The 15,167-nt window shown below is 35.0% G+C and overlaps 1 protein-coding gene across 1 annotated transcript in view; it reads left to right on the plus strand.

Annotated features, from left to right (window-relative positions):
* LOC149783473 (MAM and LDL-receptor class A domain-containing protein 2-like) overlaps nt 1-15,167 on the plus strand; it is a 173,174-nt gene that overhangs the window by 94,509 nt on the left and 63,498 nt on the right. Inside the window, exons 62-67 of the mRNA XM_089931714.1 lie at nt 8,298-8,427; nt 9,782-9,898; nt 10,950-11,090; nt 11,967-12,201; nt 13,527-13,816; nt 14,499-14,646. Of these exons, the coding sequence (XP_089787840.1) occupies nt 8,298-8,427; nt 9,782-9,898; nt 10,950-11,090; nt 11,967-12,201; nt 13,527-13,816; nt 14,499-14,646 (1,061 nt within the window). The remainder of the gene's footprint in view (nt 1-8,297; nt 8,428-9,781; nt 9,899-10,949; nt 11,091-11,966; nt 12,202-13,526; nt 13,817-14,498; nt 14,647-15,167) is intronic.

Consider the following 15,167-nt stretch of genomic DNA (forward strand, 5'->3'; position numbering starts at 1 on the left):
TAGTGGTTAGAACGTCCGCTCCGTCAGATAATATCTCCGTAGAGACATATAGGATATATGAGGGTTCTGAGTCGATTGAAGGAAATATTTCGCTAGTGAAATGCAAACAACATACCGTCACGATTGATAAAGCCACGTGTGATAATGGAACATGTTTCCAAATCATGAGTGAAACATTTAACTGTATTTACTCGCAAAAAGTAGATTTCCTATACGTAATATATTTATGAAGGCAGAACCATTTGATTTGCATAAATGTGCTGTCAAATCCAGTAATGCCATTAATGTCTGTACTGCTACATCGATAAAAATGAAGTTCCAAAATTTAACTTCCATTTTAGCAGAGAGGGTTTGCTGAAAATCTTCATCATAAGTATAATGTTTCAATTTGTATATTGAGTCACATTAATCACTGTTTTCAGACGAAACGGAAGACATTTTTCTTTTTATTAGCACATACATTGCTGAAGTGATTGATGTTGTAGCAATATAATGGAAGGTCCAACAGATACCCAATTAAGGTCCAACAGACTTCAAAACGTAACATCACTGAACAACATATTTAATGATTGTGTGCTAGTAACCTTCATGGACTGTGACTTCAATGTATACGTCCGTATTCAGTGGTGACTTGGTGTGAGTTGGCAGGCTGGCAGTCTATTTTACAACAGCCGCTACACCACAAGCTATGTTATCACTTAATTTAGGCTTCAACCGATATTAAGCAATGCCTGATTTTGCTTTCATTTTCAGGTATGGTTGTGCTTGCAAGGAAAGATAAAATCGCTACTTAAACGATTTTAGTACATTTTGTAATAGAAACATTTTCATAAACAAATAAATGCTGTTTATTGTTGGATATAACAGGTAAACAATACTGAATGGGTGACACAGCATATCGAACAGCAGCAGATCATATCACTATAGTAACTCAAAATGTGGACGAATCGTGCAGAACATTAATTATAAAACAGTCGATACTTGCGGCTTATTTGTACTGCTTGCGGTTGAATTTCAGGCATTCTGGATTTCACATTCTTGTTGAAGTCATGAATGCATACAAGAGGGCCAATAGTCTTTACATATTTTGAATTCATGAATGCATACAAGAGGGTCAATAGTCTTTACATATTTTGAATTCATGAATGCATACAAGAGGGTCAATAGTCTTTACATATTTTGAGATATGCTTATCCTCGTAGGAAGAAAGAATGGGAGAGAGATACATAAGGAAAAAAAGAAAAGTGAAATGTGCCAAAATATGGAAATACAAGCATGCATAATACACATATGGGCAGACATACTACCTAAATGGGAAAGTTCCAATTGTGATAAATCCATTATGAAGATTAAAGTTACATCAACATCTCATCATGAAATAAATAAATAAAATCGATATCAACATTAATAAGAAAATAATATGAACATAACTTGAGATGTGTAATTTAAATTCGCATTTAACAAATGGTCATTACAAATATTTGCAAGATAAACTGTATACATGACCCTATTTCAATTATCAAAAGCCTTATATTGTAACTGACAAAATGATGATACATTCAAGTATGTTTGGTACTCACAAGTTCTATAAATTTAAACATATTAGGTCTTTTGCTAATCCTAGGGGCCCGGAGTGGCCCAGTGGTCTAAAGCGCTGTCGGTTACGGATCACTGCCATCTCACCTCTGTCTGCGTGGGTTCTAGTCTCGGATTCAGCCAACGTGGGTATGTGAGAAAGCTTGCCAGTAGCTTCTCGTGGGTCGGTGGTTCTTTCCGGGGTTTTCCTGGGTTCTTCCTCCACCATTAATACTGGCCGCCATGTATAGCCTATCGTGTGCTGAAAAATGGCGTTAAAATAAACCCTACAACAACAACATGCTAATCCTAATATTGTTGCACAAATCTCTTTGGAAAAGTCCCCAAATTAATGCAATAAATGTGTAGGAAAATATAGTTGTTGGAAATTTTATAAATTTTCATATTTTGTATGCTTACTTATTGCATAAAATGTAACCTTTTTAACAATATCCAACCACAGTTTTGTATAACACTTCTTCATAATAATCTGTTTAATCATGTCAATAGGTAATCTGAGGCGTGATGTTTCATCTGATAATATTATTTTAGCTGGAACACTAGATGTACACCATTATACAATTTCAAAAGGCACATAATATTGTCACTTTTAATGACCTCTAAGAAACAAGCGTCCAATCAGAGTTTTACAGGGAAAAATCAACAACATATATACTGCAAAACATCTCACCCATTTAGGACTGGCCATGCCCCAATCTGGCTTTATGCAAATGATTCAACACAGGAATCATCATGGGAAAGCACCAATCACATTCCTAACAATGATTGACTTGTTCTCAACTAATATGTAATGCATATATTATACACTGGTATTTTTAACAAATCAAGCTAGAAAGAATATTTTGGCACCAGTGCTAACCTTTGACCGGCTGTTGTGGTAGAAAGGTCTTAGTATCAGCAGCAACAAGTTACAAGGCAACCCTTTGTAGTCAGTCCTGCTACATCATGGTAGACTTGACACTGAACTGAGCTCTCTAGGCTGTATTGGACACCTGATGACTCGAACATTCAACCCAAGAGCTAACAGGGTCACTTTCTTTCTGCGTTGAATATTCTTCTGTAGGAATCAACGTTCTAGTTGATGTCCTTTGATGTCGACATAGCGAGAGAAGACAATCAACTTATATCTGGTGAAGCAGAAATCCTGATGTCTGAAGTCAAGAATATATATGCAATTGTATTACAAAACAGTGATATGAGCGTAGATGTGGAAACATTCCTACCTATATCCAGAAAGTTGGTGAGAATAAAATAACCAATCAAATGCTAAAGAAAATGTATATTATGGATCCAATACGAAGAAATGATTGACATTCTAAGGAGTCTCATGAGAGGAGAAAGAACTGACAACTGGAATCTCCACATTTCATCCAGAGGCAGATGATCCCATATTATGCTGCAGTAGAGAACAATCGCATAATATCTATACAAAGACGTATATATATATATATATATATATATATATATATATATATATGTACCTTAATGAAATGATACAATTCCATACAACGTGATGGGATTCAGACGAGGTATAACCGCTGCCTCATAACTAAGCAAGTGTTGATGAGTTAGGACCATAGTAGCACTTACAAGAGGTAGAGATCGGTCAGAACTTCAGAAACATCTCTGCGTAAATGCAATGCCTGCCTGCACTGAAATCAATCACGCGACGCAAGAATTTGCAGAATAAATCTTCCAGACCAGTGATCAGCACCATGAAACATCCTGTCACCTTGTTTGAGATATCAGGTGTTTTGTGGCAGGAAAATTGGGTTATTTTTGCTGATTCATTGTAGAAGTAAGTACAAGACAGTCAAAACGCATCTATTTGTATTCCAGTGTATGCCTTAGATAGGGAAGCCTTACTGCATCGTTTGCATTGGAATACATTTTAAGAATGCATTTTGTATATGCACTACGTTACAAGAAAGTATGGGAGAAATTAAATGGTGTTAGACGGTTACAAATAGGTTATGTCGGTGAAAGATGCAACAGATGTGAAGATCAGCAACAACAGACACAATTATATTAATTCACGGTGATGCTAGCAGTAAAACAGAATGTGTTCTTGATAAATAAAGATAACACATAATGTTTCATATACATACTAGAAGAATGTCTTCAGAAAGATGGATGTAATACCATACATGCACTTTGCGATGCAGATGTTTTTATAGTGCGGACTGAAGTTGCTGCAGCCACTGAAAAAGACGTGATGATTGTAGCCAATGACACAGACATAATTGTGCTCCTTTGTTAATGTACCAGCCTGAAAAGCAGATAAACATTAGTTCAACCAGAAAACAGGCGTACCTCTAGGAAAATAAGAAACTGGAACATCAAAAGCAGCAAGCCGTCCCTGGTAATCTAAACAAATTTTCTTCACTTATTTTCTGTTCGGTTGTTATACAACCTCACAACTGCATGGAACTGGAGAAGATGGTAGATTCGTGATGATTAGGCAGCTTGAAGACTTTGCAATGGTCTTCAACAACTCCAGTTCTGCTGATGGTAATATGGTTGTGGCTGGTGAAAGGCTTTGGACGGTGTTCATAGTAATAAATATAATGATACCTTACATGAGCTTCGTTTCAGGGACAACGTAAAGAAGACCAGACTTGCCCACTTGAGGTCACTGCCTCCAACGTCTATTTAAACCAGGTCCACTCCTACGTGTCTACTATCACGTTGACGTCCGACAAGGCCATGATAAATTAAATATAAATAGAAAGAAGTCTAAGATGCTTTTTGCATGTGGCCTGTGATGCCCCACTAGCACTCTGCTGATTGTTGGAGATGATAACATGCAACTGATTGTATCATTGTAGCACTGCAGGATGCATGTGCCGCAAACACTATCTTTAATATTCATCTCCTGGAGGTGAATGTCAAGCTTTTCCTTGCACCAATGCTCCTGCTACGAACTGTGATATGGAGAAGACAGAAGGTTATGAGAACTGGCATAGTGATTTCTATATGTTCATATATAACTGTTGCAAGTAGTACTTTATTGTGACTATTTAGATATTGCATTAGACAATTTGACAGTAATTACACCTTAAATCGCTGTGGTCATTGATAGTACTTGTACAAGTTCCATATTATTGTCTTAAATTTAAAGGATGTTTTCCACGATCTTGACAGACACCAACAGAGTAAGCATTATGTTGATGTTAAGTAATATTTGTGTGCTATAACGAGCTAACTTTAAACTATTACAATCATTGGATTGTGAATTTCGAAACACTGATCTCTGACAATGCAGTTCACTATATAGTAATTATATTAAACATATATAAATTAGTAAGTTTGTTATATTTGCTTGAATCGTATCATTCAAGTACTAAACTATAATTGAATCAAGTTTTAATGTTATATGTAAACTGCAATCAATGCTTCAGTGACTACGTTTCGAGAGTTCTACTTCTGAATGAAATGTATATCCGTACAAAGGTACATCATATTGTAATGTATGTAAGTTTTCAATTTGTCCAACTACTATTCCTGTACTTTCATTATCATGTTTAGGAACGTGTTAGAAATGAACTGCATACAAATAGTTGCTACTGCACAATATATGTATAGTATGTACGCTGGAAACGAGGCTTGCCGAGTTCCCATTTAATGAAACATTTATGTAACGAGTGGTATGTCATTGATAGAGCGTACATACTATACATATATTTTATTTATATCACATACAAATGCACATATTATCACTTTCAATAGGGTTACGATATGCTCCGGGTAACTGTATTGACCGAGTGAATGAACTCCCATCCTTGCGACCGCTCCCCTGGCATAGTGGTTAGAGAGTCCGCCTTGGATGCAGGAGGTCGTGGGTTCGATCCCCGGCCGGGTCATAACAAAGACTTACAAAAATGGCACTAACAGCTGCCTCCCTTTGCGCTTAGCATTAAAGCGGTTAGCGTTAGGACTGCTCGGGATGGTGTCAGGATAAGGTGACTGGGTGGGACATCATGATACATGTCTACGGCATGATGTCCCACCCAGTCACATTATCCTGATGATGCCCAAGTACCAGACATCACTATAAACTGCCACAATGCAGACATAGTAGCAGTCATGATTGAAAAATTGTTAAAGCTACGTTAAAAATCCAAATCACATCAAATCACATCCTTACGAGTGTGTCCACTACAAAATGTATTTCTACGATTTTTCGTGTTGTTCACAATCACATATGCAAATTGATAGTTCATTGATTTCTTCTTGAGTTTTATTTTTATTCAGATTTAATAAAATCAATATAAGACACACTCATGATTTAAGCATGAAATTTGTTTTAAGAAAGTAGTGCATTACAAACACGGTTAGCTTCTTGCACACTGAAACTTAACTGTCAGGCATTCGAGTACTGGCGTATGGAAATTAGCGTGGAATATAAACTAAGCGAAAAGACGAACCAACAAGAGATAATTAAACTATATTAATATACTGACAGTTCATCTAAGTCATCAGTCTGCTTTAATTAACATTTCTAAAGATTATACAATTTCCTCTCTCTCTTTCTCTCTCTCTCTCTCTCTCTCTCTCTCTCTCTCTCTCTCTCTCTCTCTGGATCCACTAGGGTTGGTGTAACCCGGTGCGGTATCTCATGGTGTCACCCCATGGAACTCCTTTCTACATGGTGTCACCCTCTGAAAGTGTCACCCGATGCGGTCAGCACCCTCCTAGTGACGCCACTGCTCTCTCTCTCTCTCTCTCTCTCTCTCTCTCTCTCTCATTTGAACGGTTTGACTACACTTTACCATCATTTATTGGTCCAGAGACATCGTCGTATCACAAAATCGAAAAACATCTACGCTCGTATTTTCAAGAATTTTCGCCCGTATCTAGCTACAATAATCTAGAGAGAGAGAGAGAGATAGAGAGAGACGGGGGGGGGGGAGATGGGGGCTACCATTTTGACATTTTTATGTTTAATAATTAATAATCGAGTTTGTAAACATTATAATACGTTTAATAAACAAAGACAACTTTACATACGCTACAGTATATGTGCCTCGTAACCGACAAATTTAACATACTGGCCTAGTGTCGACTGGCGATTGCAGCTATGTAACATTGATATTATTAACACTGTAGATAGATCCCAAGCAAAGCGTAAACATATCGTTATGGCGAACGAGAGTACCGTAGGTATTTGTTACAAGTTTAGTTGTAATGTACTCATCCAGCGCCATATCTTTTTCTTTCTCACTCCAGATTTTTGCTTTTTTTTTGTCCCTTTAGCATGAAAGGGAAGAAGGGAATGGAAAAATAGAAAGGATTCCAATGAAATTGAGTACCATTTAAATTTCATTTAGAATACAGGCTCTATTAATACTTTTTATCATCATTTTCATATGCCATTTATGATTAAAGAATGAGTAGAAATTTTTCATTGATCTATAGGCCTACAAATGACAGAATATTTATATATTCGTATTATTGAGCCATGGACGGATCACAACTTGATCCAATAGTGTTGGTATATAAATATGCTTTATACCAACACTTTAAATGGCATTTTATTTTTAATGTATGTGGTATATATATATATATATATATATATATATATATATATATATATATATATATATATATATATTGTTATACGCACACGGGTATTTACTTGACCGAGCGGTTGTCAAACCCTGGCGCGATTCTCGCTAGAAGTCATAAGTTTCCCCGACTTTCCAAAGACTTCCATACAACCTCAGTTGTAAATCAGAAAGCCCGACGTGTCCATTCTATACCTAAATTTTCCTCTAATTAATGCAAGACCACAGAAAAACCAAACTGTCAACTATCCATCAACCGTACATCTGCGTGTTTTGGCTTCATTATGTTTCCGTACCACCAACCGTTCACGCCTTAGAACCTTTGTGAGTACTCCCTAACAATGGGAACTATTTTAACTCCGCCACCTTAGGCCAGTCAATGTATGCTTTCCAGGCACATTTCGCCGATATAACTGCACCATATTCGGCCGCATGGCGACATAAACGGTCTCTGCCAAGTCCCTTTTTATTTATGCCCTTGTGTAATTTACCGGTTTAATACCGTAAGTGCTGTCCTTGCAGTCACGCTACCAATGTATACCACTAGATTTTAATATGTACTATTTTACGAAAGGGACAGTCATTCGGTTCTGGTCGGAATTCACTACTAGTGAACCAGGACATCATGGAAACACACTAACACTTCACTCCGTGACGTTTGCTCCTATTGATTAGCTCATTAGTTCGGGCCAGGAATATTTCCATGGCGCCAAATTCCAATAATCAAACAAGTAATCACACAAATCTAAGAATTGCTTAAAACGGGGCACTACAACCACGTGCACATACTCTAAATTTACTACATTATATATATATATATATATATATATATATATATATATATATATATATATATATATATATATATATTCGTTGATATCTTATAGACTGGAATTGACATACCTAATTTTTATTCACTATTTATGTTTTGAACAGTCTATTCCTTGTAAGCAAAACTGTATTGTCTGAAGAAATTTTGTTTCAATTCGAATAAGCAACTAAGGTATTTTGAATGGAAATTGCCTAATTACTCTATTCGACTATTCATTGTTTTCAGTCTTTGAAGTGCAAATTTCTCCATTTTCAAGAACCATCTCGTTTTTATTGGTATCTAAATCATATTCCCCATTTTAGATTAATGTCTATCCCGGTGATGTTAGTATATACTTTTGGGCACGTCGATCCAGTCCCTATGATCAAGGGTCTGTAGTTGCCATTGACAACATCAAGCTTTTGAATGGAACCTGTATGGAACATAAACCAGGTAATACAAATTCTACCTACAAAGATGTTATTTCGTTTTCAAGTAATCATAATTTGCACTGATTCTGAAAATCTAATGTATTTTATTCTTTTTAACAGCATTTAAAATTTCCTTAAATGTTCATTAAGCATGATCAAGAGTGCATAAGTGCATACTTAATACAACACATAAAGTTCTTCATATTTTGTGTAATATGTGCTTGATTTCATCCGTTAGAGAGAACGATCCAGAGGAAAACATTTCAGATAGTTGCCAGCTAAGGAAGTAGAAAATATTTGGATAGCTCATTTAGGTTTTGGTGGAAATATTTAAAGAAAAGTACTCAAAGGTACAGTTGACACTTTAACATGAAGAATTTAAAGTCGCATTTTAAACAAGTGGTTACGAGTATTGTCGAATATATAAAATATCTTGTGATTAACGTCTATAGACTTTAACCAACAGAGTGTGTGTCACACAAATTATACACATGCAATAATTTATAAATAAACTAATATATGTTTAAAATCTCCGAATAAAGAAAACTGCAGTTAATATAAGTGTTGTACCGTAAGAACAATAGAAGTATACTCTGTTATTTGAAATTGCAATGATTTGCTGACAAATGCAAATACTAATTACGTAAGAGTCATTATGTATTGTCTTCTTGACTGTAAGCTTGCTTCACATACAGCAAACAATTAAGATAGCTCGCACTTGCATATTTCTCCTCCAATATTCACATTCATTCTGTATTTTTTTCTTCTATATTAAGACATATAAGGTAGATGCCAACAGAAAAGACGTATAGTAGCTATAACTGTTATACTGATGATAATAATGGACTTTTCAGCTCCTAGCGATTAATCTACTGGATCCCGTCCTATTGTTGTTTTGTAGAATTAAATTAAATCATATTTCCATCATATTAGCCTCCTTCCAAATCCTCAGATATAACAAATACTTCTTATTACCTTTATGAATTATTAGTTTCACTTTTAATATCTCTCTCAATGTGGTTTTATATATGTTTTTTAGCAAACTTTCATTCTGTGAGGAGCAATGACCTAACATATAAATTATACCAGAAATATCGTGAAAGTTTCTTGTCTATTCATTTGAAATGGTTTAATGGTTTGGGGCATTTTCGACATAATCTTGCATTTACAAACCAGAAATCTGCATGTACTCTGCTGGGGCAGCCATTTAAATATTTTTTCTTCTCTATTACCATAGTCTGTATGAATTCTGGAAAGTTACATTACGTTTTGTTAATCAAAATATTAATCAAATGCTAAATAACAGTCGTACGAATATGTTTAGTTTACATTAGATAAGAAATTGTGCTAAAACAACCCCATTCATTTTCATGCAGAATGTCCTGACACAATGATCCCGTGCGAAGATAATTATAAATGCGTTGACCAGGAACATTTGTGTGACCTTGTAAGGGACTGTTTTGATGGATCTGATGAGAGCCGTAAATACTGCAGTAAGCCATGTTATTGACTTTGAGTATTTTCGACTTAGCCTCGTTATCAATACAAAGCAATACATTGAATTAAAGATGGCCGGTATAGCCAGACGTGCACCAATACATCAGGCCGATGACTTGTTACAGGGTCAATAGACAATATCAAAGTGATAAACACTGTACCAACAAACTGTTTGCAATGCACAAGCTCATTTTCCAGAACGTTGTTTGCCTTATGTGAAAGATAAAATAAACACAATTTGAAATGGGCTTTATACCGCACTCTCTACACTGTTTTATCCTTTGTTATGCATAAATGTACATCATGTTCAAAATGGACTTATATAAGCTTTTAATAAAGACCTATATAAAGCCTCCTTATACAATTATCTAATGTTATATATTCATTGTATTAAACTGACTTGATTAGCAGGATTAATTTTAATATGAAGAGTAGCATACACCTATGTTTATTTATACTGGTCTACATTAGCATACATGTACAGCCAACTTCGGTATGTACAACATAAATTATATCTCAGTTTATTTAGGCAGATAAATTAAACTATATGCATTGATGTCGTAGCTCTCATTCACTGATCTTAACTCAGTTTGATTATCAACTCAAGCGTTTTCTCCCCGGTACAAATATGGCAACTTAGACAATAGATTAAAGTGTTCGAATATGAGAACATAATTATACCATTTCAACAATAAAAGAGACCTTACGATTTCAATCAGAAATTTTGTTTTTCACGGTACTTAAATATTTGTAATTGCGCTTGCGCAATTTATAAATTATAACAGTCAACGAGCAGTGCAGCGCAGCGCAGACCTAGCTGTTGTGATTATCTAATTTGTAGTGGGTGAACCATGTTTGTGTTTCCTAAATTTACGTTATAAAAGGAAATTCACTTTCGTCCCTTTGTAAAATGCTCATCTGAAGGCGACCAGCACTAACAAATAATTAGCATAACAGAAGCTTACAGCTTGATATGCCGCAGCTTTTCATTTTTGTTTCAACGTATTTCAGGTTTGTTAGATTGATCTATCAATACATTTTTTTCAGATGTTTCCATACAGTGTAATTTTGAAACAAAATCTAGATGTGGATACACAAATGTTTTAACTGGTGGTACAACCTGGAATCATACAAGAGGAAGTCTTTTCCAAATACCACAATTCGATAAGACCTACGGAACTCAAGAAGGTTAATACATGTTGATATTTTAGATTGAGGAATTTCTCACTTTGGATGTAATGAATATGCATCAAAGCCGGTTACTTAGTGTAAAAACGTGGAATGTTTTCGATAGAAAAAGTACTTACACTGTGGCATATATACGCCAGATCCACACACACACACACACACACACACACATATATATATATATATATATATATATATATACACACCTACATACATACCTACATACATAGGCCAGCACATTCATGAGAGCACTTATTTCATTTGTAGATTCATACACACATACATACACATAAACATACACACATACATTGCATTTTATTCAAGATTACGATTTGCCGAAACCAAACATCTATTGTAATAATCGTCAAGTAATTCTTTAATTATTGGGGAGGTTGTAGTTCATAATAATTGCATAGGATTTCTTTTTCTCACGAAAAATAGTCATCTACCTGTTCAATTCATTCATATCTTTCAAAATAAAAACATTAAAGTATTAAGATAATGAAACATATCATTTTAGTAGGATGTTTATGTAGTATTGCCCTTTACCTAGATGACTAAGCATTAAAGACAAATGGCTTTAAAAAACCTTGATCATCGTGATTTCTGGTTTGTCTAGGGCAAAGCAAAGATTTAGTATTTTATTGCAAGATTTCGTAATTTAAAATACACTTTTGTTCAATATAATTTTGCACATTAAATTCAGATAATGTCCTCTAAAGATTAACAATGATCGTATTACAATATTCTAATGTGTTCGGTCAATCGAGTAGTTCCAGTAAAAGCATTAGACCGTTCAAAACACTTGCAGCACAATGAAACACCTTCATTCTGATATTTGTGCTCATAACCTTGGATGTAACTGCCATTTTGCAGGTCATTTCATGGTTGTCTCTAACAGGCAAGATCCAATGGACCATTTTGGCGGAAATACTGATTCGTTTCGGATGCTAAACAGCAATGCATCTTTAATATCTCCCACTGAAGAGATTGAATCAGAGTCTTGTGTAGAATTCTATTATTACTTGAATGGAAGTGCGGTTCGACCCAATCCTCTATCGGCACAGCTCTTGGTATACGTTAGCATTGGTAATCAGAAGACACTCTTGTGGTAAGTTAGACATACCTTCAGACATATACATTCCTTTTATTTTCTGGATTTGGTTCTATCGATGCGGTGCATATTCTAGGTAGCAATACTCACGGTCACAATTTTTATGGCTGATAATAAAAACAGATCCTAGTAGCTGCTTGACTGTGTCTACCATCGCCCAGCTATTTTAACGACATATTTTGTGATCCTGGAGATGTTAAGGTTGAGATCAGTGCATCAACTACTTCATCGAAGCTGTTCAATAAAAAGCACTAGCACAGGAAGTCGTAATTAGCGAAACCAATATTTTAAACAAATTGCAACAAAATTAGACTACCATCTTATGAATATTCCAAGATCTTTAAAAAAGCCAAGAAACCATATGTTGTCAGATTTACGATTTAACAAATATACAAATATCTATACAACGATTTGTAAACACATCCGTGGTAACCCAGTATACCTTCCCTTGAGCAACTTTAAGCACTGTGCACTGTGAAGCACTCACAACGTTTTGACAAATTGATTGTTAATGCGTTCTATATTTGTGCTTACACTGTATGCAAAAATGCTGAAAGGTGGAACTAAATGGGTAATTTTTCCATACCAAGATCTCCTCAGAGCATTGTCGACAAATGAATTTTACTTTGAATGTTTGTGGTTGAAGTAGATGTAAAACCGCCGTAAATGTTGCCTAATTGACCACGATTCGTATCATGAATCTCGTATGAAATCTTCATTGCTAAACTGAACGTTGACCAGTATGCTTACTATTGAATGGACTGGTAGAGCTACAGTATCATATGCCCACAAATATTTTGTTTGAATTTTTTAATTTGGGTTAAGACGTGAATATACCTGCTTCATACAACGTACAGTCTGCATAAAAATAGCACGGTTTTATTCCTCACTAGGGTGTCTAGAAAAAGCTCATTTACGGTACGTATTTATAAATGTGCAACACACAAAGACACGCACACACACATACACACACATACATATGTATGTATATATATATATGTATGTATATATATATATATATATATATATATATATATATATATATATATATATATATATATATATATACAGAGAGAGAGAGAGAGAGAGAGAGAGAGAGATAAATATATGAACTATCGTATGTCTAATACGGTCGACTCCTTATAAAAGAAACAGAGGGATACAATAATGTTAATAAGATTAATTGTTTAATCTTTTTCATAAGCAACCTTATCTACTTCTTTACATGTATGTTCACGCCAATGAATTATAATGAATACACAATTACAAGATTCTACAAGCTTTCATCCTATATTATTCACGATATTTTGCTTTGACTATAGGTATGACCATGTCAATAGGACGATCAGTGGATGGATAAAGGGGTGGGTGCCTATCCCAAAGGGCAAGGTTAGTGTCGTCTTTGAAGCAAAAACATCCATCACTTCCGCAATATGGCCTGGAGTTGTCGCCCTTGATGAGGTGTCGCTGAAGAACGAGACCTGCTCCCAGTCACTGCACTGTGGACTAGACACTTTCAGATGTACAATATCTCGAGTTTGTATACCTGCGTATCTTCAGTGTGATGGCGGAAATGATTGCACGGATGGATCAGATGAAGACAGCTGCAATAGTCAGTTACTTTTGCATGTGTCAATATATTTTCCCTTTATTTCGTTTTGCTTGAAAGTCATTCTCTCGTAATGATTTTGTATGATTTTTTATATAAATACTGGCGGTCTTAGCTGTAACAGACCATCCGCATCACCTCCATACAAATAAATAGATAGTTGTTATAAATGGCATTAGAAACCACTCTGAAATTTAAATTCAAACAAATGAAGTAAATATACACTTTCCACATATGACAAATTGAAGTGGAATATCCAGACCTAAGTCGTTTGGATAACAGTCTAATTTCCCTGATTTCAGAATTTTCCCAACCAACACTTTGCGTGTGCCAGAATATGGCAAAATTACATTGTAAAATATAGATGTGTGCATGAATTTACATTGTTTCTTTATCATCTGTGTTTTGAAGACAAACACCAAGTGCATTAAACAATAGTCACTGTTAAATTTGGATTTGAATGTAAGAAACTTTTATTTGAATATATTTGACCATGTATGAGTTTTATCAATATTATTTGATTAAACAAATACATGTAAATGTAGATGGTTTTCAAAGAAGACCAAACTTTGATTGAGGAATTGTAGAGGCGAAATGTTAGAAGGAGTGTTAGAAAAAGAGTCAAAATTAAAAATGTAAGAAATGGGTAGATATACAGTTCCATTTTGGATGTTTTCTTTTCAAGATAAACCGGACTATGAAGTAATGCTAGTAGACGGTGATATGTCATATGGAAGTGTTGCAATATTTTACCAAGGAAAGTGGATACCTGTCTGTTATGGTTACGATGGAGACCTTATCGCCTCGCTTACGTGCAAACAATTTGGATATTAGTAAGTAAATTATTATATTATTCAGATAGCAATCATTATTTTGTAGATTCAAAACAAGATGCACATTCATTATACGAATCATTAAAAATAATTACGTTGTGTTATATACCACCGCAATACAATTTTAATTCGTCTCCAGTTTCGTGCAAACAACGAAGATAGACAGCACACGCAGTAAACTAGCGTAAACAGACACTGACACCTTAGGAAACTATGTAAAAGGCAATTACGAAAGACACGCAGAATTCAACAACCACTGACATAGGGAAAGATATATCAAGACTGCTTTCAGGACAAAACATTCAGGGATATTGGTATATAACACTTGTAATTCATTCGGAAGGCTATATCCTTTTGATATTGTGACCTTAAGTTTTAAGATTATTTTTGATTAAATTCATAATACGTTGAATTCCACTTATATTTACATTTTAAACATAGAGAACTAGACTATTTGTTATTTGTTACAAAATCATGATGGCTTTGCTTGTTTCTCTTACTCAGTTTAAACTCATAACGTT

Source organism: Sinohyriopsis cumingii, chromosome 14 (genome assembly GCF_028554795.1).
Source record: "Sinohyriopsis cumingii isolate HCF-2022 chromosome 14, ASM2855479v2, whole genome shotgun sequence".
NCBI lineage: Eukaryota > Metazoa > Mollusca > Bivalvia > Unionida > Unionidae > Sinohyriopsis > Sinohyriopsis cumingii.